The sequence below is a fragment of the Rhinoraja longicauda genome, chromosome 4, assembly GCF_053455715.1.
Source record: "Rhinoraja longicauda isolate Sanriku21f chromosome 4, sRhiLon1.1, whole genome shotgun sequence".
Lineage (NCBI taxonomy): Eukaryota > Metazoa > Chordata > Chondrichthyes > Rajiformes > Arhynchobatidae > Rhinoraja > Rhinoraja longicauda.
The window spans coordinates 27720941-27746435 of NC_135956.1; the positions used below are offsets into that span (position 1 = coordinate 27720941).

At 37.2% G+C, this 25495-nt stretch overlaps 1 protein-coding gene across 2 annotated transcripts in view; it reads left to right on the forward strand.

The window, feature by feature from the left end:
• The window catches only part of tgs1 (trimethylguanosine synthase 1), a 45182-nt gene that overhangs the window by 3292 nt on the left and 16395 nt on the right, over nucleotides 1-25495 (forward strand). Inside the window, exons 2-11 of one of the 2 annotated variants that reach the window (XM_078397399.1) lie at nucleotides 3740-3801; nucleotides 10371-10531; nucleotides 11667-12477; nucleotides 13407-13527; nucleotides 14965-15051; nucleotides 15667-15829; nucleotides 16245-16629; nucleotides 17562-17723; nucleotides 19077-19220; nucleotides 22729-22945. In XM_078397399.1, coding sequence (XP_078253525.1) covers nucleotides 3740-3801; nucleotides 10371-10531; nucleotides 11667-12477; nucleotides 13407-13527; nucleotides 14965-15051; nucleotides 15667-15829; nucleotides 16245-16629; nucleotides 17562-17723; nucleotides 19077-19220; nucleotides 22729-22945 — 2313 coding nt within the window. The remainder of the gene's footprint in view (nucleotides 1-3739; nucleotides 3802-10370; nucleotides 10532-11666; nucleotides 12478-13406; nucleotides 13528-14964; nucleotides 15052-15666; nucleotides 15830-16244; nucleotides 16630-17561; nucleotides 17724-19076; nucleotides 19221-22728; nucleotides 22946-25495) is intronic. The other variant, XM_078397400.1, reaches the window with a different exon arrangement.

Here is a 25495-nt window from a genome sequence, read left to right on the forward strand (position 1 = left end):
GGATGGAGTCCCAGGATGTGTCCTTAAGTTGTATACCACTCAACTGGCAGCAGTTTTCACTAAACTCTTCAACTTCTTGCTTCAACAGTCTACTGTTCCCATCTGCTTCAAGGAAACCTCCATCATTCCAGTCCTCAAGATAAGTAAAGTGATCTGCCTCAATGACTACCGCCCAGTAGCAGAACCTCCCTCTCTCCTCAATCACCCAGATAATATAGATCCCTTGTAATTGGTGTACTAGAAAAATAGGTCTATGGAGGATCCCATCTCTCTTAAATTACATTTAGCTCTCGATCACCTGAACAAAATGACACCTATGTGAGGATGCTATTCATTGAGTACAGCTCAGCCATCAACATCACAATACCAAATAAATTCATTTTTAAACTTCTAGACTTTGGCTTTGGTGTCTCCATCTGGAACTTGCTTCTGGACCTCCAGACTTTAGTTTAGTTTAGAGATACAGTGTGGAACGAGTCCTCGCCGACCAGCAATCCCCACATATTAATACTATCCTACACACACTTGGGACAATTCAATTTGCACTTATACCACGGCAATTAACCTATAAACCTGTACGTTTTTGGAATGTGGGAGGAAACTGAAGATCTCAGAGAAAACCTGCACGGTCATGGGGAGAATGTACAAAACCCGTACAGACAGCGCCTGGAGTTGAAATCGAACCCGGGTCTCTAGCGCTACCCAGGCTGGCGGAACTCAGTCAGTTAGAATTGGTCACAACATCTCCACCCTGACTCTCAACATTGGTCCTTCTCAGGGTTGTGTGCTCAGACCCCTGCACTTCTAGCTGTACAGCTATGACTGTGTAGCCAAGTACAGCATCAACACAGTCTTTATGTTTGTTGATAATGTCACTCCTGTAGACCAGATCATCAACAATGATGAGATGGAGTGCACGATGCAGATTGGAAATCTTGGGTCTTGGTGAAGTATAACAACATAGCCCTGAAGGTCAGCAAGACGAAGGATTTGGTTGTTAACCTAAGGAAGTGGGGGTAGAGGACATCCCTGTGCTCATTAGCGGAGCTGTCGTAGAGACGGTTGACAGCTTCAAGTTCTGTAGCATCCATATTACCAACAACCTAATCTGCTCCTTTCACGCTGATGGGTGATCAATAAATGCAACAGGTGCGCAATGGAAAATATTCCGATGGGTTGCATCTCATCTTGCTGTGGCACCTATTCTCCTTTTGATCTGCAGAGAGTGGTAAACACCAGTCTATTACAGGCTCATCACTTCCATTCAGTTCATCTTTGCAGTGCGTTGCATTAGGAAGGCTGGAAGTATCGTCAAGGAAGCATGCCACCCTGGCCTTTCCCTTATCTCTCTCTTCTGTGAAGATCAAGGAGCTTGAAAGCCTGATGTCCAGACCTAAGAACAACTTCTTCCCCACTGCTATTATACTCCTGAACCTGTCACCACTTACCCACTCCCTTCCAAGAGGTATTGTCACATAGTTTTACTCTTAACTACCTTATTTGGTTATTCCATTATTGTGTTTTAGTATTTCTTTTCCACAACTTCAGATTGCATTGCAATCTTTACAGCATTCTGCTGTTTTGCATTTGTCATCGTATTTATTGTATCATTACCATGTATACTGTTTATTCTGTTAGCTTAATGTGAACAAGGAATTTATTGCACTCTTGTACATATCTCAGTAAACTAATCTGAATTCCATATTGAAAACATAGCCTGCATTTATTCCCCTTGGTAACTTTTATGTAATGTAGTCAGTAAAAATGCCTTTGGGGCGTGAATGCATTGGAATTGTAGTTGAAAGAAATAAAATTGCAATTCTGATCTTCTAACGACTGCCATGCATGTTCAACATCCCCTCCTGTCCTGTGAAATCAATCCTCCATTGCTCGAACGCTTATTTCTAGGCTGATATTCCAAGACTAATCTTTCATTCCTACACCATCCAACCCCATCGTCAAACCACAGACCCCCTCAACACTTCAGCCTTCATAAAGTTCATCCATCCCTGTGAAAAGTGATCACTATGCAGAGACATGATGTTTGCTTTGATATTCCTTACAGAAAGTTTCTGCTTTGGTCAAACAGTTACTACCATGCCACAAACTGTCAGAATGAACACATCAATATTTTGTCTGTTAACAAACCTGCTACATGTGCTAAGACTCTGAAGTTGAGTGTTTAAGAACAGTAATCAGAGCCATATTCTGAACTTCATTATTTTCATTTATATTACTATTTTTAGGACATTGGTTTTCATCTCATCCCTCTGTTAGTTGAACATAATTACTCTTACTCAAATCTAGCACTGTATTTATTTCTTGCGCCATCATCTGCAATTTTATCAAAGTCATTTTTTCTGATTTTATGCATCTGATATTTGGAACATCGCTGAGCAGATTAAACAAAGGGATGGGGTTTGTACTTTCTGCTGGCTTCTAAAAGATTTTCACACTGGGCCGAGCCTTTCTCTCAAAGGGAGCAGAAACCACATGGAGGAGTTCTTGATAGCATGCCCCTGCACGATGCAAGGCTTTCTCTGTCACATGAATATGTAGCAGATTTGGTGATGGTTGGGAGTTGAGGTAAAAAACAACTCTAATCCACTGAGAGTTAAAAAATAATTTCAAAAACCAGTGGCTAAGCCAGAACTGTCGAACGTTGAATGTGAGGCATGTTTGTGTTGGTACTTTCATGCTTACTCGCAGATATACTCTCCAAAGTAAATCAAAGAAATTCTATCTGAATTGCCTCCAGTCAAACACAAGAGATGAGTGTGCAAAATTAGAGCACATGGTATTGGGGTAGGGTATTGAGATGGATAGAGAACTGGTTGGCAGACAGGAAGCAAAGAGTAGGAATTAACGGGTCCTTTTCAGAATGGCAGGCAGTGACTAGTGGAGTACCGCAAGGCTCGGTGCTGGGTCTCCAGTTATTTACAATATATATTAACAATTTAGACGAGGGAATTAAATGACATCTCCAAGTTTGCCGATGACACAAAGCTGAGTGGCAGTGTGAGCTGCAATGAGGATGCTATGAGGCTGCAGGATGACTTGGATAGGTTGGGTGAGTTGGGCAGATGTAGTATAATGTGGATAAATGTGAGGTTATCCACGTTGGTGGCAAGAACAGGAAGGCAGATTATTATCTGAATGGTGTCAGATTAGGAAAAGAGGAGTGCAACGAGACCTGGGTGTGCTTGTACATCAGTCACTGAAAGTAAGCATGCAGGTACAGCAGGCAGTGAAGAAAGGTAATGGCATGTTGCCCCTCATTGCGAGAGGATTTGGGGAAAAAGCAGGAACGGGGTACTGATTTTAGATGATCAGTCATGATCATATTGATTGGCAGTGCTGGCCCAATGGACTGAATGGCCAACTCCTGCACCTATTTTTCTATGTTTCTAAATGGGTAGTAATATCTGTCTTTTTGTACCTTGTTTATATGGCGAATTCAAAATATAAATACAGAACAAAGCTGCTCATTTAGCTCCTTTACAGTTAAATTTCATGAGTGCAGCATTGGGATACAAATGGTGTTTTAGTGGCTAACTCTCAGGACTTGCATTTGCACGTGTAAATCCTGAAGTGGCTGATACTGACAGCTTTGTTGACATTCCCCACAGAATCCAATCAGAAATATGCTTCCAGACAATAACAATGAGATAAGAATTAAGACGTGCGAAAAACATACGCAATATATTTCTGCACTGAACTTGTCTCGAATTTCTTTCAGTGATCGAGAGCTTTATCGGATGGGATTAAAAGGAGCTTTTTATACCCGTGAAGATAATGGAGGTAAGTCATCAAATATTCGATTAAATTATAATGATTACCTATAGTCATTTCTCTTTTGTGCTTTTTCCCGACAATGTTTTTATCTCTTTTTAAAGTTTAGGATTTCTGGAATATTTTCTTCAGTGGCATTATATTAAACAAAGTTATCTGGCGGAAAAACAGAAATTGCTGGAAATGGTCAGCAGATCTGTGGAAAGAGAAAGTTACTATTTCAGGCTTGAGACCCCTTCGTCAGAACTGGAAAGAGAAAACATGTTAACTTTCTGTAAAAGGAGAAGCGGTAGGGAGATGTGTAGAACAAAAGCAATTTCTTTGTTAAAGTAAGACCAAAGAATGAACCTGGCAGCTACAGGCACATTATGCTGCTTTGTCTATGTTGTATTGTTTTTTTTTGTTGATTTTCAAAATTATCGAACATCTCACCTGCACTACTTGTAGGGAAGTTTGTTAATGCTGTACTGTGTGTTCAGATACTTTTGGGGTGGATGAAAATACTAGCTAAAAGTGTACAAATTCCCTGAAATTACTAAAGTTCAAGTTTAAAACAGCTATATATTTTGTGATATAGCAACAGCCATTTCTGACGTATCTGCTTTGACACTCGGGCTGATTTTATGAGGACACCAACTTCTACTTTCTTACCACAAATAATAAACCAACCCCCATTTAACTGACAACACAACTTTTAACTCTCATAACTAAGGATGTGAGGTTGGGTCACTTTCGTAAAAATGACTTATTTTCAACTCTAAGTCAATGAAACACATTATGAAGAACAAGGGTTGTAGCACTTGGCTTTGCAGTGCCTGACTGCACACAGCCTTCAGAAGATTACACCCATATTGATTGGTACCCTTGGCTTTCTGCCAGTGCGCAAATTTTGGATTCAATTTGCCATTTCTCAAAGCCTTTTAATTTTGTGATTTGACTGCCAAGTTGGCCTTGTCAGATGCCTTGCCAAAATCTCTGCAGAGATCATTAAAAACTAACCTCATTGGCACTCCCCGTTACCACTTCAAAGATTAATCATGTTACTTAGACAGGATCTTCCATGAATAATTCCATGCTTGTGCTGTGGAAAATGATCTGGTACTGACCCTTGAATGTTTCTAGCAGTTCACCAATTGACTTTAGGCTGGCTTTCCTGAAATTACTTTGTCCCTTTCTCTCTTCTGTTTGACAACAGAGACATATGTGTGGCCTTAAGAATTTGAGACTACATTTCTTTCTTTCTTTTCAAACCTTTTTATGAAATTTCAAAAAATAATAAACATAACAGTGATATTGATACATAGGGATCAGGATTACATTAACAACAAATGTAGCCTTAATATAAATCCAGTTTCAAAATACATATAGGGTATAGACCTCCCAGTCTCTATGTAATTATAGACAAAAGGTTAAAAGAGAACTTATATATATATATTTTTTAAAGATAAAAAGAAGAAAAAAAATAATAAAATAAACTAAAATAAGCAAACAAACAAAAAAAAACAGAATCTGGGCTGCAAAAAAAAAAAAATGTCAACAGTTTAGACCCCTGTTTGTCGTTAAATCTGTTCCACCAAATAAAGGTAAAAAATTATTATAACGGCTAGAGAGGGAACAACTTATATTGTGTGAAAATATTGAATATAGCTTCCCCACGTCATATCAAATTTAATCGAGGGTTCAACAATATCACTCCTATTTTTTTCTAAATTTAAACATGATATCGTTTCAGAATACCAATGGAGTGTGGTGGGAGGATTAGTGTCTTTCCATTTAAATAAAATAGATCTTCTGGCAATTAATGTAGTAAAAGCAATCAACCGACGGGCTGAAAGGGATAGATGAATAGAATCTATCATTGGTAGCCCAAAAATTGCAGTGATAGGATGAGGTTGTAAATCAATACCTAAAACTACAGAAATAGTATCAAAAATTTCTTTCCAATATTTTTCCAAAAGTGGGCAAGACCAAAACATATGAGTCAGCGAAGCCACCTCAGACTTACATCTATCACAAGTGGGATTTATATGACCATAAAAACGCGCCAACTTATCTTTTGACATATGTGCTCTGTGAACCACCTTAAATTGTATCAGAGCGTGTCTTGCACACATTGAAGAGGTATTGACTAATTGAAGAATCCTCTCCCATTTCTCTATAGGTAAAGAAATTTGAAGTTCTCTTTCCCAATCATTCTTAATTTTATCAGATGTGCCTACTTGCAATTTCAAAATCAACTCATAGATAGCCGATATTAACCCTTTCTGATAAGGATTCAAGTGTAATTTTTTTTCAGTAATTTCAGTTTGATGTGATAATGGAAAAGAGGGTAAAGTAGCCTTCAAAAAATGTCTAATTTGCAAATACCTATAAAAATGTGAATTAGGCAAATTATATTTATTGGACAGTTGTTCAAAAGACATAAAACAACCGTCTAAAAACAAATCACAAAAAGATACTAATCCCTTCCTCTTCCATAGCAGAAAGGCTTGATCAATACTGGAGGGTTGAAAGAAAAAATTAGATATGATAAGATAAAATTATTAAATCCAAAAAACTTACGAAATTGAAACCATATTCACAATGTGTGTCTTATTATTGGGTTAATCGTATATTTATTCAATCTCATAATTGTAAAAGGTAACGAGGCCCCTAGGATAGAAGCCAATGATAACCCCTGCATAGATTCACGTTCAAGATTTATCCATCCTGGACATTGGGTATCCTCTAAATCTTTTGCCCAAAATGTTAAATAACGAGCATTAACTGCCCAATAATAAAATCTAAGGTTCGGCAATGCCAAACCACCATCTTTTTTAAATTTCTGTAAGTATTTTTTACTTAGTCTGGGATTTTTATTCTGCCATATATATGAAGACATTTTTGAATCAGTAATATCAAAAAAAGATTTAGAAATAAAAATAGGTATCATCTGAAATAAATATAAAAATTTAGGTAGAATAATCATTTTAATAGCACTGATTCGGCCGATTAGGGATAAGGACATTGGTGACCATTTAGTAAACTGTTGTCTGACATGGTCAATTAAGGGTGTAAAATTGGCTTTAAATAGGTCCTTGTGTTTCTTGGTAATCTTGATACCTAAATAAGTAAAACAGTCAGTAGTCAATCTAAATGGAAACTGTCCATAATTCGAAATTTGATTGTTTAATGGAAAAAGCTCACTCTTACTAAGATTTAATTTATAACCAGAAAAACTACTAAATTGATTAAGTAAAGCTATTATTGCAGGAATAGATTTCTCTGGATTAGAAATGTATAATAACAGATCATCTGCGTAGAGAGATAGCTTATATGCCTTATTCCCACGGACAATGCCAAAAATATTGGGGGATTCCCTAAGAGCAATAGCCAAAGGTTCCAAAACAATATCAAACAATAAAGGGCTTAAAGGACAGCCCTGCCTAGTACCTCGAAAGAGCCTAAAGAAAGGGGATCTCTGATTATTGGTAAGTACAGAAGCTTGAGGTATATGATATATCAACTTGATCCAAGAGATAAATTTTGGACCAATCTTAAATTTTTCAAGTGTATTGAATAAGTATTCCCATTCCACTCTGTCAAATGCCTTCTCCGCATCAAGTGAAATGACACATTCTGGAATTTTATTTGAAGCAGTGTATACAATATTCATTAATCTCCTAACGTTAAAGTATGAATAACGATTTTTAATAAAACCTGTCTGATCTTCAGAAATAATTTGCGGTAAAATGTTTTCCAATCTAATAGCTAATATTTTAGAAAGAATTTTAGAATCTACATATAACAATGATATAGGTCTATATGATGCCACTTCAGTAGGATCTTTATCTTTTTTAAGAATTAAAGAGATAGATGCTTCATAAAAGGATTGTGGTAATTTATTCATTAAAAGGGCTTCTTTAAAAACTTTGCATAGCCAGGGGGACAGTAAACTTGAAAAACATTTAAAGAATTCCACTGTATACCCGTCTAAACCGGGAGCTTTACCAGAGTTCATCGAAAGGATTGCCTTCTGTATTTCTACCTCCGTGATGGGTTCATCTAACAACAAAGACTCATTATGTGATAAATTTGGCAAATTCAATTTCTTTAAAAACTCATGCATTATATTGGAATTAGTAGGAAATTCTGATTGATATAGCAAGGTATAAAATTCTTGAAAGGATTTATTAATTTCATCATGATCTACTGTCAGAATACCATCTCGTTTACTAACTTTAATAATCTGACGTTTGGCTGAAACAGCTTTCAACTGATTGGAAAGTAATTTGCCAGATTTATCACCATGTATATAAAATTGACTTTTGGTTTTAAGTAATTGATTCTCAATCGGTGATACCAATAACAAATCATGTCTCATTTGAAGTTCAACTCTATTCTTATAAAGCTCTAAACTAGGAGCTTTTGAATATATTTTATCAATTTCTTTAATCTCATCGGCCAATATACGTATTTCATTTTTAATTTGTTTTTTTAATCCCGCGGAGTATGAAATAATTTGTCCACGAATATATGCCTTAAAAGCATCCCAGACTACCCCATTGGATATTTCTTCAGTAGAGTTTGTTGAAAAGAAAAAGGCAATCTGTTCTTTAATAAAGTTAACAAAATTCAAATCTTGAAGCAAAGTAATGTTAAATCGCCATTGTTTAGCACTAGAATTTAAATCAGATAGTTTGATTGATAGTTTCAATGGTGCATGATCAGAGATGGCAATTGCATCATACTCACACGCAGTAACTGACGAAACTAACCGGGAGTCTATTATAAAGTAATCAATCCTGGAGTAACTATGATATACATGAGAAAAAAAAAGAAAATTCTTTATCATTATCTTTATCTTTAACTTCTAACATTCCAGAATCAAGTAAAAAAGAATTAATAAAACTAGCGGATTTATTTGGGAGTGCCTGATTAGATACAGATCTATCCATCGGGGGATTCAAACAACAGTTAAAATCTCCACCCATTATCAAAATATGTTCGTTTAGATTAGGAAAGGATGCAACTAACTGTTTAAAAAAACTCAGGGTGATCAATATTAGGTGCATAAACATTCACCATAACAACTTTTTGGTTATGAAGTAAACCAGTAATCATCAAAAATCTACCATATGGATCAGAAATTGTTTCATAATGAACAAACGAAATTGAGGAGTCAATAAAAATAGAAACTCCTTTCACTTTTGCCTGTGAATTTAAATGGAACTGCTGTCCTCTACAAAACTTAAAAAAACGTTGATTATCTTCCTCACATGAGTTTCCTGAACAAAGATAATCTGAGCATTTATTCTACGAAAAACTTTAAATATTTTTTTCCTCTTAATAGGATGGTTCAAACCATTAGCATTCCATGAGATAAGATTAATAACTTTATCCATATTGCTTGTAAAAATCATATGGAATGTAAAGGGTTAGCTTCGTAGACCACAGTAATTCATGCGACCGGAAGGAAAAGAATCTAATGCGGAATCGGAAGTTACGACATTTCAAACATTTTTGTAGTTCTAATACAGCCCAGAAAGAAAAAAACTAAACTAAAAGCAAAAGTCCCGCCCCCCCACCCACGCAAAGCCCGAAACTGACCAGTGGGCAGTCAGTACGCTACCTAACCACTCCCCTAACCCCGTCTCTCTAGCAACAGCTCCATATGTAGAGGAAAGGTATATTTACCACTCAATAGTCAAAACAAATTAATATTATGGTTAGAAAATACATGAAAAATGTGAAGAACAAGGACAGCTCAGTATTGTTTTCTAAAAAGAAAACCATTCGAAAGACATTTTGAAAAACAAAAATCTTACAAAATAAAATCTAAAAAGGTCGTAATGTTATTCAAAAAAATCAGTTACCGAAATAAATTCTTACTTATTCTGAAAAACCCAAAAGCGGGTCATTAAAAATAAAAAACAATATCTTAAAAATCTTAAAGGTTAAAGTATGATACTGTCATATTAATATTCCGAAAAATACCAATATCTTAAAAAACTTAAAAGTTAAGGTATGATACCATCATGTTAATGTTCCGAAAAATAATAAAAAATAACTTATCAGGTTAAATTCTTAATTATTTACGAAGTCAAACAATTATAAAAAGGATAACTATAATAGTAAGAGAAAGAAGAAACTAAAATATAAAATCATATAAAATCATAATAAACATCCAAGAATGAAAAAGCATTATGTTGTCAAATTACAAACAAGAGATCTCAGATTGTAACACAAACCGGCTCTCAGCAAATAGATAGATAGATGGAAAGCTCTTCAGTCATTGATTGTGCAAAATCTGTTAAGCGCAGATATGTTAGAGCATTGATCAAAATCAGCTGTCCCTATGATTGAAAGTTAGTAACATTTTTAGCACTCTAGGTTTTGAGTTTGGGGTGGGTTTATCCATTGATATGTTAGTGAATGTGGAAAGCCCTGATTCTCGATCATTAGCCTTTGGCATTTGCATTACTATAGATAAACATGGAATTTTGGGAACACTAACAAATATTTTTTTTTCAATATTATTCAATGTTTGGTCTATGGAATGATTCATAATAAATGTACTTGTTAATTGATATTTTTAGATATTGTTGAAAAAAGTGAAGAAGAATCAAATTTTGATGATGAATCGAGTGTTCATACTGCAGAGATGCAAGAAAATGAATTGGATAGCGAGTCAGAGTTGATGGCAAATATGGGTCTACCTCTGCAGTTTGGTAGTTCATCAAATTATTGGCAACCAACGGTAAGGAAATACTGTTATATATTTCGTAAGTTTTTGTGAAAACATTTGCAAATAATAACGGATCTTTACATTCCTGAAATATATTTATTATTTTGCCGACAGTAAATGTAAGTTATTTTATTACTAGATAATGCACTGATAATATACACTGATAATTTGCACATTATCATAAGATCATGTGATTGGAGTGGAATTAGGCCGTTCGGCCCATCAAGTCTACTCTGCCATTCAATACTATGAACAAATGCTATGAGGCTGACCTTTAGTCTGAGACTCTCCCACTAGTGGAAGCATCCTCCCCACATCCACTCTATCTAAGACTTTCACTATTCTGTACATTTCAATGAGGTCCGTCCCCCCCTTATTCTCTAAACTCCAGCGAATACAGGCCTAGTGCCATCAAACGCTCGTCATATGTTAACCTACTCATTCGTGGAATCATTCTTGTAAACCTTCTCTGGACCCTCTCCAGAGCCAGCACATCCTTCCTCAGATATGGTGCCCAAAATTGCTCACAATATTCCAAATACGGCCTGACCAGCGCCCTGTAGACCCTCAACATTACATCCCTGTTTTTGTACACAAGCCCTCGAAATAAATGCTAGCATTGCGTTTGCTTTCTTTACTACAGATTCGACTTGCAGATTAACATTTTTGGGGATCCTGCACCAGCACTCCCAAGTCCCTTTGCACCTCTGATTTCTGGATTCTCTTCCCATTTAGAAAATAATCTACGCCTTTATTCCTACTACTGCCAAAATGCATGTACACTATACAGATAAACTTGTGCATCATGTTTGTCTTCAAACCTCTGTTTTAGAAGATTTTTGCAAAACTGATTTCTTCGATCTTATGTAATTGCAAACAAAATAATCAGAATTAGTTGCTTGACACTGTTAAGGAGTTTTGACAGAACCTTATCTATCATTTCAAACTAGGGCATCAGAACAGCTAAATGACAAAAATAGAAAATATTTAATGGTAGAAATTATAAAATAAATTTACTTTACAATAACTTTGTACACAAAATACACAATATTAAAGTTCAAAATGAGGTTAGACTGCATTTATATTCATTTATATTTCATTCAGATAAATTAACCTTTATCAAAATTGTAACTTTTTCTTTTACAAGGCCTGCAATGTTACAAAGAAAAGATTCAAAAAGAGAACATTTCGCAAAAACATTGAAGATATGCCTGAAATTTGTAAAGAATATCCAGACAATGTTTTGAATCTTCTTTCTGATGTCACTGATTCAGGACTGATTAAAGAGCGAACAGATTTTGAAATAGAAAGCAATGATCTTAATCAATCATGTACAGGAGCAACAGTCTCTGAATTAGAGTCCAAAACAGACTGGGAAATGTATTGGAATCAATATGGTGAGGGTTTACTTCGGAAATATTGGTTGGAAAAACATCCAGAATGCACAGAAGGCATGCCTACACCATGGGACAGCCCCAATATGAAAGATCAATGGCAAGAGCTTTATAATGAACAATATTGGATATATTATGAACAGTTTCATTATTGGATATCTCAAGGATGGTCTGTGGATCTTGCTAAAGGCAGTGACCTTGAAAAGGATTCATCCTGCATAAATACACATGAATCAGAAGAATTTCCTAGTAATTCTGAAAATATTGCATGTGAAAATATCAGCAATGTACTGCCAACTGAGTCGGTCATTGCATCAAATGAAAGAGATGCTCTTGAGTGTCTTGAGGTTAGTTGTGAAGAGGTTGTCAGTATGATGAATGATATAAAGCTCAATTCAGGAAGCAAGGTTGAGCAATCTGCAGATGTGAAAAACAATATCTGCTCCTGCCCTGCTGATGCTGCAGATTCCTGTGAGTGTGCTTCTGACGATAAAGAACCAGCTGCAGAAGGAGGCAATGGCAAAACATGTGCATCAAGTGGGCAAGGTGCCACAGTTCAATCAGGTTGGTATTGATAACACTTTCTGATTATACTCCAAGAATTGTGATTAGTTAATTATGTCATTCTGTTTGAGGGATTAAATTGAAGATGGACATAAGTATAAATAAAATAAACATATCTAAACAAAACCTGTAGTTCGGGGGCAGCCATCTTCTACATACCTAAATCTCTTAAATCACCATAATGCACTGATTTGCAGTTTGTAAGGCATCTTGTGCTTATTACATGTACTGCATATCTACTGCATATTCTGTCAGTTCTGTTGTGCAATTGGATCTTTTACAGAATAAAATGGTGATAGTCAGAATCATTTAATTACCTGGTTCAAATGAGACCAGCCTAGTTTGTTTCCAAGAGATGGCAAAACCTACATGTCAATTTTTGTGCTTCAGTGTTACATGAATTATCTCAAAATAGTATTTTACCAGCTATTCTTGACCATTTTTTGCCTCGCTGATGTGTTAGATTGGCTGCGCTCCTCAGTTTTACCCTGACTTGCTTGAAGCTTGTTGAGGTATATCGCACAGTTTGGCTTTAAAGGGAATTGTCATTTTAAATGAAAAAGAAAGAAATTGGTAATTTTCATGATTGTTCCCTAACAGTACCAGATTAGATGTGCTGTTTGGTTTGCATCAACTTATTACACCAGTTTATCTATAATTTTATCAGGATAGCATTTACTACATGGTTTAAATTTGCTATTAAAATAAATGTTGATTTAACAACTCATTTTCACAGAAAGATTGTTTCCAGTAATCGGAACCAAAAAGTTCCCAGAAGTTTAAATTGTATTGTAGATTTAATTTGTATGGGTAGGTCTTGTTTCACAAGGTGTATTGCTGGTTAGAAGCTGAATATCTGAGAGAAAATGTCCTGCCTTTGAAGGTTATTAAAAATTGTTCATTCTAATAATCTCTGGTTTATGCATTAGCAGACACGATGAATCCTTCCAGCAGAGCATTAATAAACAGTGTTGTAGCAGGAAAGAGACAAAGCAGTGACGATGAGGAAGATGATTCATCAAAACCTAGACCAACAAGGCTGAAAAAAAGGTACATAAAACTGAGTTTCTATGAACGTTATTGTTCTTCATTTTTATGATGCTGTACTGCAATGGATAGGTAATAAAGCATATATAGGTAGGAAAGAACTACAGATGCTGGTTTAAATCGAAGGTAGATCACAAAATGCTGGAGTTATTCAGCGGGACAGGCAGCATCTCTGGAGAGAAGGAATGGGTGACGTTTTGGGTCGAGACCCTTCAGACTGATTAGAAGCTGTATATCTGAAGAAGGGTCTCGACCCGAAACATCACCCATTCCTTCTCTCCAGAGATGCTGCCTGTTCCGCTGAGTTACTCCAGCATTTTGTGATCCACCTTCGGTAATAAAACATGATAGTCCTTATTCTGAACATTCAGAAATGTCAACAGTTTGCCTCACATCCTTTACATGCATTTGCCTGGGTTCCAGTTTCCACATTCCCTTTCCAGTTAGATGGTTCAGTGGACAATTTTCTGGTCATATTGTGTAATGTCAAAAAAGAGATTGTTGATGTATTAATAGAAATTGCATCCAGTAGTAATCTGGCACCAATAAAGTCCCAATCGTGCAGAGTTTTACTGTACTGGGGATAAAAACTGAAATTGAATGATATATAATTGGCCATGTTTAGCAAACAGAAACGAGAAAGATGGAAGGAGTTAATTGCTGCATTTAATATGAACCAGGATAACGAGTTAATAATTTGTGTACAAGTGAATTTCACTGCTATTGCTTTTGTGATCAAATGTAGAAATACTCTCAAATTTTCAAAAAAAGTGATATTGTTTATCATTACAAGAAGTAGTATCTCAACAGTTATTTTTGTGGTGTTGCAATTTTGTGGTGTGTTTGATTGATGAGTGAATTCTTAACGGCAGTTACAAGGACATGGATGAAAACTTATGTTCCTTGCAATTCAGAGTTTAATTTTAGAACTTCATTTGGAAGGGTTAATTAGTTAAGTTGATCAGTTTTTAGCACTATTGTGTATTGCAAACCAATCATCAGCTGTTAATTTTGACATTGGTTATAATTTTGTTTTCCTCAATACATAGTTTTCAAAATGTTTTGAGCCCATTATGGCATTGCGTTAGTACTTTTAAATAATACCTGTTTTAAGTTTGACGTTATCCTTTCTTCTTTGAAATATCTCTATCATTCAGGTAATCTGGAAAAAAATAACAATTAATGAAAATGATCAGTTACTGAAAATGCTATTTCATAATTTAATGTATTGATAATTTCACTCCAAGTAGAGAACGATTTATCTTGTGGAAAGGAACAATTTTTATAGCTCCTTATTATAAATTGCACTTTAAAATCTTTTCTTTTAAATTAGAATGCTTGGAGAACACATCAGAGGAAATGTTCCTTTGTGGATAAATTAGCAGGCCTAATTCTCTGTTGGCTTATTTATTTATTAATTTTAATGGTTTTGTTTTTTAGTCATGAACTTGATGCTGAAGAATATCCAATTGTGGCTGTTGAAGACGCCTATTCAACTCTTGGCTTCAAGCACCACACCAACCAAAAGTAAGAATACGTCAACTGAAGAAATTAATGAAAAGTAAATAGAATTAGAAAATGAAAGATTGCATTATAGATGGTGTAAAAAACACCCATTTTATTAGGTCACATTTTAGACTGCACTGACTAAAATTAAAAACATGCTATTAGAAGCACAGAAAATATTTCTTGGGGAACTTGTAAGCGAATAATTATAATTGAATGGTACTTTTGTTGAGGAGAAATGAGAGGTGATAGAGCATAGAGCAGCGCAGCATGAGAACAGGGCCTTTGGCCCTCAATGTCTGATTTCATTGTATGGTACAACATTCTGATATGGTTCAACAGGGTAGATGTATTTCTGGTGTTCCTAATGACTGGAGAGCCAACGTCAGTTTCAAAATCTGGGATTGGCCATTTTGGACAGATAAGAGGACTTTTTTCATCTAACAATTCTATGGTCAATAGGGCAGCAGAGGGTGAAAATATTCAAGAAAGTTTAGTAAATTGTTGGATGACACCGGAATTGAGGAAAGGCAGAGGATGCATAAGTTGCTGACAGGCGTACTACTGTATCCACTCTTTTCTGCAAAGAATTGATCGTTTCAAAAAACGTTGTTTTTGTATAATTTTCACTTGCAGCATTTCAAAGTTTACTCATGGTCATGCACTCTATCGTAAGGATGTGGAGCCACGATTTAGAAATCCTGATATACGTAGACCAGCATTTACCAAAAAGAAACATATATTCTTTGGTGAAGATGGAGAAATTTTGAATTTAAAGAAGAGCAAAATCTTAGCAAAGGTAATAAAATTATGTATCATGGTACTGGGTAATGTAAAGGGAATATCTAGTAATGCATTTCATTACACCCAAGGTTAATGGCATTTGTGAATCAGAACCAACACATGCCACCTTGTAGCTAATGATCAAATGGAGGCTTAACATTAGACATTTTCTCTAAGCAGTGACCATATGTGCTTATTGAATGTTTTGTGTGTTTTAGTCAGTTAATATAGCTCACTCTCATGAGCCAGAGCAAAACTTAATGTATCGTTCGTGTTTTTAACTGTGATAATGAAATAGAGATGTTCTATTTTTGTGCACATGGATTACCTCCAAAGCAGCTCCAAATAAGTAATTTGCTTCCTATTCTTAGCATTCTGGCACTGAAAGTGACCGCATAGTAGTTGATTATCACTGCTTGTCTTAATTTCAGGTGCAAAGATTTCTAAAACAAGTCGAGCCATCAAATGATACTGTTAACATGGAGATTTCATCTTGCGTGCCGTACAGTTCTGAGGAATGCAATAGCACTGAGCAATCATACAGTTCCATTGCAAATTGCTCCTCAGTGTATGAAAATAGCAACAATGAAAATGAGATTGAAGAAACCTCTGCTGATGGACAGTTCCAAGCTTGTATCCATAAACCCTCAAAATTCAGTATCTGCAATGAAGGCAACAAAGAACAGCTGATGGAAATTTATAACGAGGCCCCTACTCCTGAAAATTCAGAATTGTTTTCTGATAGACAGCTTGTTCCAATAGATATTCCAGACTTCCTTCTTCCTGACCCTGATGTAACAGAGAAGGATGTTGAACGTATGTTACAATCTGAAGAGTTGAACCATTGCACACTTTTATTTTTGAGTCACAGAATCTAATCATACTTTTCAGCGCTTTTTCCCATTTTGGAAAATAAGGCAGAGGCTGCACAATAGCATTACCATTGGTGGCCCTCACTAACATGTGTAATCATTAATTGGCTGCTTTAGCTTTTATTTAAATGCATACATGAATTATGGAATACATAACGCTAAGTATTCTGAATAGCACTGCACTAAAGAGATTTAAGTTTGTTTTAAAAGTAATCTTTGACAATTAAAAATGTTCATATGTTCTGTTTTTGTTGAAGATCTTGCTTACCATTTACAAGTCAGTGGGCACAGAAAAAGAGAGCATTGCATATATATTCCATATTTCATGTTCCTTTCTAGTCAATTAACTACTTTTGAAGTATGGTCATTTGTAGAAAATACTGCAGGTCTCTCAAATGGTTGTGGCATTTAGTTGTCATAATATTGATTGAGGGATAAATATTGGCCGTAAAACTGGAGATAACTACCTGTTCAAAATAGAGCCATGGGATTATTCTGATCCATTTGGGAAAACAGATTGGACCTCTGATTAATATTGCTTCCAAAAAAATAGCACTCCCATCAGTGTAGCATTCAGTCAGTGATGCACTAGTCTGTTGGCTTACATTTTATATGCTGAGGTACCTGGAGTGGGATTGGAACACACAACCTGTTGTAGTGGCGAGATTGCTGTCAGGAGACTCAGCTGATGACAATCACATACTATGGAGCTTCTACAAAGCTATTAATGTCAGTCTTTTGTAATTGACCTATTTTGGTGCATTTTTAAATGATTTGGGTGAAACATCTAATACCCATTCTGCTATTAAAGACTTTTAGCTGAAAAGTAATCCAATTGCTGTTAAATAGTGTTAACATATTGTAGATCTTTTGCAGTGCAAAAGGTGAAGAATCTTAAGAAGAACAAAAAAAGAAGAAAGAAGAAGAAACTTTGTCATGTACCTTCTGATGTAGTAGCTGTCCCAGAATTGGCCAAGTACTGGGCTCAACGTTACAGACTATTTTCGCGTTTCGATGAGGGAGTCAAACTTGACCAGGGTTGGTAACTGAACATGTTCAAACTCATTGCATGAGATATCCATTCAGGTGGTAATCTAACCATGGTTTTGACACTTTTGCATTGTGTCTTGTTCAATGGGTTGGGTTGGTGTGGATGAAGACTGAGCTTGAACATTGTCCAAATCCTTTGGAATAGTTATTCGTTGGTTCTTCTAATTGTATTATTGTTGAATCTGTAGTATTTTACTTTTCATTGTAATCTTTTGCATTCATTAATCCTACAGTCATTTCTGCCGAATTGAAATGACAAAGCTCAGATTGAATGACAATGTTGCACTATGCTTGCGTTCAGTCTGCATGCTTACCACCAAGTATTCTGTTGCTTGTCTCTTTAACTTCGTGCCATTCTCCCATTAATGATCTACATTTTCCTGTGAGACTCCAAATAAATTTATGGAGCATAGCCTCATTGCTCAAGTAGACAGATTACATCCTTCCAAGTTTAATGTTAAGTTTCACAACTATTCAGCTTTTCCCACTTGCAGTCCGTTTAGACATTATTGGCCGACTGCAGTTCCCTTTTGCCATTTAATCTCTTCTCAATCCTATTACAGATTTTCCTTCATATCTTTCCCCTCAATTCTGCCCATTCCCTGTAAGCATGTTACGTCAGTAAATTGTACTAGTTTTGATGATACTTTACCATCCTTTTGACATCCTTTTCCGTCGTACACAGAAACTGCTTGACTTGAGAATATTTCCACCTTTCTATTTTATTTTGGCTTTACAGCACCTACAGTATTTTGCTTTGGTTTGTTCCTGGTGTTCATAGGGCATTGGCCCCATGGTCCTTAAATTTGTATTCATTGTTATGAGTCACTTCCATGCATTTCAATAACAATCTTTACTTGTCTGTCTTAGTCTCCGTTCTATGCAACTTCAAATTACACATGGAGTTATTTTATTTGTCTAAATATTAAATCTTGAGGGCAGTCTTTTAATGGCAGTGGCCGGGCTTTCCAGATTACTATCAAGGTTGGCAATCAATCATCATTATTTTTGTAGACACTCCAATGCTGGAGTAACCTAGCAGGTCAGGCATCGTGACCTTTATGTTTTATATTATATATGCAGTTATGCTGCCTGATCTGCTGAATTACTCGGATATTTTGTGTCTTTTGTATAAAACAGCATCTGCAGCTCTTTGTTATTATATCATTATTTTAGTCATCGGCATTTCTCTGTTTTCTTGGAAGGGTGATGCTTGTCGCATCAATGGATAACATTGGATTTCTGTTAATGAGTCACTGCTAGTGGGGTTCTAAACGTGCCAAAATTGTGCCTATAGCAAGTTACACGCACATTAACATGAATGATGTCTTTATCTTACAGAAGGTTGGTTTTCTGTCACTCCTGAGAAGATTGCTGAGCACATTGCCAAACGTGTCACGCAGAGTTTCAATAGTGATATTATTGTTGATGCGTTTTGTGGAGTAGGGGGCAATTCAATTCAATTTGCACTGGCGGGAAAAAGAGGTACTGTACCATGACTTAAAACTGCTTATTTTGCCTCCTACAAAACGTAAGTTATGCCGAGCATGAGCATTGTCAAGATAAAATTGTCTTACACAGTCATTTATCAATGGAGAAAAATAAGTTGGTTGATAAACATGATGGTGCAGGACACTAATGCCAATGCTTTAGAGATTTAGGTCTTTAGTTTTTCCAGAACCAATCTTATCAGATTTACAATATTAACTTTCTGAATGTATTTGATCCTTTTAGATAATAAACAACTTCTATTTGAGCAATTCTGAGTGATAACAATTTATATTGCAATCAAGGGCGGCACGGTAGCGCAGCGGTAGAGTTGCTGCTTTACAGCGAATGCAGCGCCGGGGACTCAGGTTCGATCCTGACTACGGGTGCTGCACTGTAAGGAGTTTGTACGTTCTCCCCGTGACCTGCGTGGGTTTTCTCCGAGATCTTCGGTTTCCTCCCATACTCCAAAGACGTACAGGTATGTAGGTTAATTGGCTGGGTAAATGTAAAAATTGTCCCTAGTGGGTGTAGGATAGTGTTAATGTACGGGGATCGTTGGGCGGCACGGACTTGGTGGGCCGAAAAGGCCTGTTTCCGGCTGTATATATATGATATGATATGATATGATATGACATGAGCATAAATTAGTTATATTTTGCTTGTGTTATTCAGGACTAATAAAGTGCAAATAAGTCTTTTGGGAATTTTGCTTTGATGAGCTTTTTTAATAATTATAATATCCAAAAGCAGCTTCAAATGCTTCCAGCTTGAATATTATGAATTGGGTTCATATCATATTGGCCTGGTGTAGTTGGCTAAAGTAAAAGCTATATCCTTGATGGCACTTCAGCCAAAAAGTAGGAATCCCTTTAATCCATTCAAAATAAATATTTATAAGGAAAGAATTAAACACACATAATTGATTAGTTTTCCATTGAAGCTGATAAAGCCACTTTAAATGAAAGTGAGATAACTGAAGCTGATCCAAACTGCAAAAATACTACCTAAAACAAGGCTAAACCTATATTAATATTAAACAGCATGGTGGCGCAGTGGTAGAGCTACTGCCTTACAGTACCAGAGACCCGGGTTCGATCCTGACTATGGATGCTTGTCTGTACGGAGTTTGTACATTCTTTCCATGACCTGTGTGGGTTTTCTCAGAGATCTTCGTTTTTTTTCCCAAACTCCAGAAGACATACAGCTTTGTAGGTTAATTGGCTTGATATTAATGTAATATTGTCCCTACTGTGAGTAGGATAGTGCAAATGTCCGGGGATCGCTGGTCGATGTGGACTCAGAGGGCCGAAGGGCCTGTTTTCGCGCTGTATCTATAAATTAAAAAACTATACTAAACTAAATAAATGGCGTATCCAGAGCAAGTGAGGAGGCGAAGAATTGTTGAAGTGGGCAGTTCTAACATAAAGTAAGAAATTGGAAAATACTTTTCGATTTGTTTGATTGAAAAGGAGTCATGTGACGCAAACTCAACTAGATTGCGTACAAAGCCAATCAAAAGTTGAAATCTGCTATTGAACATTTGGACAGAGGGAACAATATTTGTGAAGGAATCAGGATGGATTCAGAATCAGGATTCTACCTCAATTTAATGAGATATTGTTGGGGATCAATAATTTGGACATTGCAGTCAATTTGAACTCCACAAGGTCCCAGAAACAACAAATGAACAAGCAGTTAATCTATTTTGATAAAGCCGATTGAGGGGCAGATATTGACTAGGCCGCCCCTCCCAACCCTTCCGAATTTGGCGGAAAGTTTCCGCTTTCTTATTTAATTTCTCCCATTCCGATTTCGCCTCACATTTTTCCGCGAAACAGTCGGTAATTGCAATTTGTCAATTTGGCCGCTAGAGGTCGCGAGGGGTTCTGCGAGAAATCCCCCGTGCCCTGGAAGTCTCCCCGAAAATGTGGCACCTAGGCTGGGCAAGGCAGCCAATCTCGACCTCATCTGGACTTCCGTGGCTAATTGTCAATTCGGTCGCTAGGGGTTCCGTGAAAAATCCCCCACCCTGGAAGTCTCCTCGAAAATGTGGCACCCAGGCTGGGAAAGGCAACCAACCTCGACCTCATCGGGACTTCCATAGCCGATCGGTGGGTTAAATTTGCAACCTGCGGGCGGCGCTCTGGAACTCCAGCCCAGCTGGAGCCAGCACATCTATCCCCATAACCGTCTTCCTTGGCCGGCTGGATAAACCAGCAAAGCTCTGGAACCGAGAGTGCCAGAAAATCAGTGGTGGAACTGTAATGATTAAATATTAAATTTAAGTGCAAGATTTTATAACTATATTAATTATTTAAGATTGGGTTAAAATATAAAACACAGCAGAAAAGCCAATTACCACCTTTTTGGTCTGATTATCAATTAATGTGCGAATTTACTTCAACAGGTACTTCCGTATGCTTAGTCAAGTTGCATTTATCAACTTTCTTCATAACTTAGTCATACATTTTATGACCATTGTTCTTTTATTCAACACCAAGAGAATTGGGATGTGTAAGGAAAAAGCAAAATAGAAAAAACAAAACAAAACAATGTTTTTGTGTTGCAAAAAGTATCTGTTCAGTAACCTTTCTATAAATAGCAAAATGTACTCATGATAGGCCTGACATTGTACATGTAGTCCAAGGACTACAGACTGTTGGAAATAATAGTCGTTTTTCACACATGAATATAGCACAACGTGTATGCGCATTTGGCGTGCATACCTTTTTTGTGCTGAAAAGTTGCATTATGTGCCATATGATGTACAATTTTGATGTACAATTCTGAATTTTGGACATCAAAATTATGAATTTGTAAAATCAAATGTTGGGAGGTCAGCTCGGCAATGGAGAGCTGCACTGCTTCTCATCAGAATTGTGCCAGAGAATCTTCACACCCATGCTTAATATTCATCTGAAAAAGTATGTTTTGATACCTGGCATTGAAGGTGTTGGCTCCTTCAACGTGGACAAATTTAAGGCTTAAAATCAAATAGAAAACATAGAACATAGAAAAATAGGTGCAGGAGTAGGCCATTTGGCCCTCCGAGCCAGTACCACCATTCAATATGATCATGGTTGATCATCTAAAATCAGTACCCCGTTCCTGCTTTTTCCCCATATCCCTTGATTCCTTTAGCCCTAAGAGCTAAATCTAACTCCCTCTTGAAAACATCCAGTGAATTGACCTCCACAGCCTTCTGTGGCAGAAAAATGGTCTTCTGAAGGCAGTTATTAAAACATTCAGTTTTGCTTTCAACACAATTCGTGACCAGCAATTTCTCCTCGTAGATTTGCCTATGTTGAACTGCATGCATAAGGTAGCATGGATCAATTATCTTACCAAAATAACTACGTGTGTCATGAACGAGACTTAAACGAGACTTTACTTGTAGGTTGTACCTGTAATTTGATATGCTTTCAAAATAAATATTTTAGATAAAAATAATAGTTCACCATGAAATTGTGCTGATATTTTTACAATTTTTTTTTTGATCCAGTGATTGCTATTGACATTGATCCAGTGAAAATAGATCTTGCATACAACAATGCTCAAGTCTACGGTGTGGCGGACAAGATAGAGTTTATCCTTGGTGACTTCATACTGCTGGCATCTGACCTGAAGGCTGACACCATTTTCCTCAGTCCTCCATGGGGTGGCCCTGATTATGTCAATGCAGAAATCTTCGATCTGAAGACGATGATTTGCCTGGATGGATATCCTTCTAACGTTCCCTTAAAATCTTAATGTGTTGTACAGTTTTGGCAGAGTCAAGCTTGTTAACAATTTGTTTTGAAGGCTGTTTTTGCTTGTTTGGTGAACAGGCAACACATCACAACGTTCAGTGTAAGAAAAATAGCTAACTACAGAGAATGGGAGAGAAAATAGTATAGGATATATTTATTGAATATAGTGATAGAATATTGAAACATTGCTGATTTATAGAATAAATTTAATGACCCCTTGTAGAATTGTATAAGTATCATTGCAGTTCAATTTGCTGTTGAGGTAAACAATAGAAACTTCTTGCTTCGGATCACTTTATGTGCCAAGTGGCTGGCAAAGGAATGCCGTTAGTGTGGTTGGTTTTTGCTTCAAGGGCATAATAGCCGTAATTTTTAGAGAGAGGAAACAGAAAGACTGCTTTGCACTTCAGAAATACAGAACAAAATGTTTCCTCATGGGTGATTTAGTGGTGCTGCTTCTTCGTAATTCCAGAGACATATATTTAATTGTGATCTCAGCTAGTGTCTGCATTGGTTTTGCACATTCTCCCTGCGACTTAATGGGGTTCTGTCATGTGCTCTGGTATCCTTGAATTCCATTAAACTTGCTGCGAGGTTTAAATTTGCAACTGTAAATAGCACAATAACATGGGTGTGATAACCCAATCAAAGAGTTGAGGACATGTGAGGGAGAGTGTAAGTTGCAGGCTTACGGAGAAATGAAAGGAATAGAACAAATGGGATTGGTCAGTTGGCTGCCTGCATGGCAACTAATGGACTGCTTCAGTGTCATGCAAGTTACTCTTTGTTTTTGTATTGCCTTTCTCCTTGCTGCCGCCAGCAAGTTTAAGTGGATTCTTCTTGGACTAACAGGGTTCAGGTCTTTGGTATCAGTTGGAGTTGGGTTAGAGAGAGAAGGAGGGGATTGGAAGTGCAAGGAGGGACGGGTGGAAATTTGAATGAATGTGGGTAGGAGAAGGAAGGCATAAGAGACTGGAGAAATTGCAAGCTATAATGAGTTGAAATGTGAACACTAGTTGGCAGTGCCAGGGATGGAAAAGATTGGGGTGGAGGAGATTTGGACAAGTAACAAGCTTTAATTGCATTGTGGAGAAGGTTTAGTGAGAATCTCTGAATGAAGCAGGGGATATTAGCAGGAAGGAACTGCAGATGCTGGTTTAAACCAAAGAGAGGGTTCCCCTCTTTCATAAGAGATGAGGCCCTCACTCGTGTCTCCTCAGAACCCTGCAGTTCCGCCCTCGCTTCCCCTCCCCCTAGTCGCAACAGAGACAGAGTCCCCCTAGTCCTTACCTTCCACCCCATCAGCCGTCGCATACAACACAACATCCTCCGAAATTTCCGCCACCTCCAACGGGATCCCACCACTAGCCACATTTTCCCATCTGCACCCATTTCTGCCTTCCGCAGAGACCGTTCCCTCCGCAACTCCCTGGTTAACTCATCCCCACCGAAACCAACCCCTCCCCAGGTTGTTCAAGATGTGGACTCTTACACATCGGCGCAACCAAACGTAGGCTAGGCGATCGTTTCGCGGAACACCTTCGCTCAGCCCGCCTGAACCTACCTGATCTCCCGGTTGCTGGACACTTTAATTCTCCTTCCCATTCCTACACAGACCTTCGTGGCAGCAATGGCTGAAGAATGTCTGACGAAGGGTCTCGACCCGAAATGTCACCCTTTCCTTCTCTCCAGAGATGCTGCCTGACCCGCTGAGTTACTCCAGCATTTTGTGTCTGCAGCCCAGTGGTGTGAATATTGATTTCTCTCACTTCAGGTAGCCCCAGCATTCCCTCTCTCTCTAACCCTCCCCCACCCAGGTCACACTAGCTTCTCATTTTCACCCTACAAACAGCTAACAATGGCCTGCTTCCTTTATCATCGTTATTTTTTTGCATATCTTTTATTCATGTAATATGTAACATGGGCAGGAAAAATATAACTTTGAATGTAACCCTAGTTAAAAATAGACCTTTCTCCAGATCCATTGCGTTAATTGACCACTTGAAAATTCATCAACTCCAAGGAAGTTAAACTCTGAATATGTGAACATTTATAATTTCCTTGCTCTGCCTCTTGCAAATCTTAAACAAGATTAACAAAATGTTCAGAAAATTAAATTGATGAAAGTGTTATCATTTTCTTTCCACTTATTAAATTTAGAGTCTGAGTGGCTAATTGTTGTTAGTCATAATTCAATCCATGCACAACAAGTGCCCCATTTACCTGCGTTTGGCCCATTTCCTAATCCTTTCCTAACCCTTACCTGTCCAACTATCTTCTAAATGTTTAGTCATGCGGTGACGAGGGCATACAAACTCGGTACAGATCGCACCCGTAGTCAGGATCAAACCCGGGTCTCTGGCACAGTAAGGCAGCAACGCTCCCGCTACGTCACCGTGCTACCCATGTTATTATTGAACATAAATTGTGGCATAAAATGCAGAGATAGCTCCAAAAGATCCGTTACTCAAATTTGAAGTATGTATGTATTCAAAATGTGAAACGCTAGCGAGCTGAGAC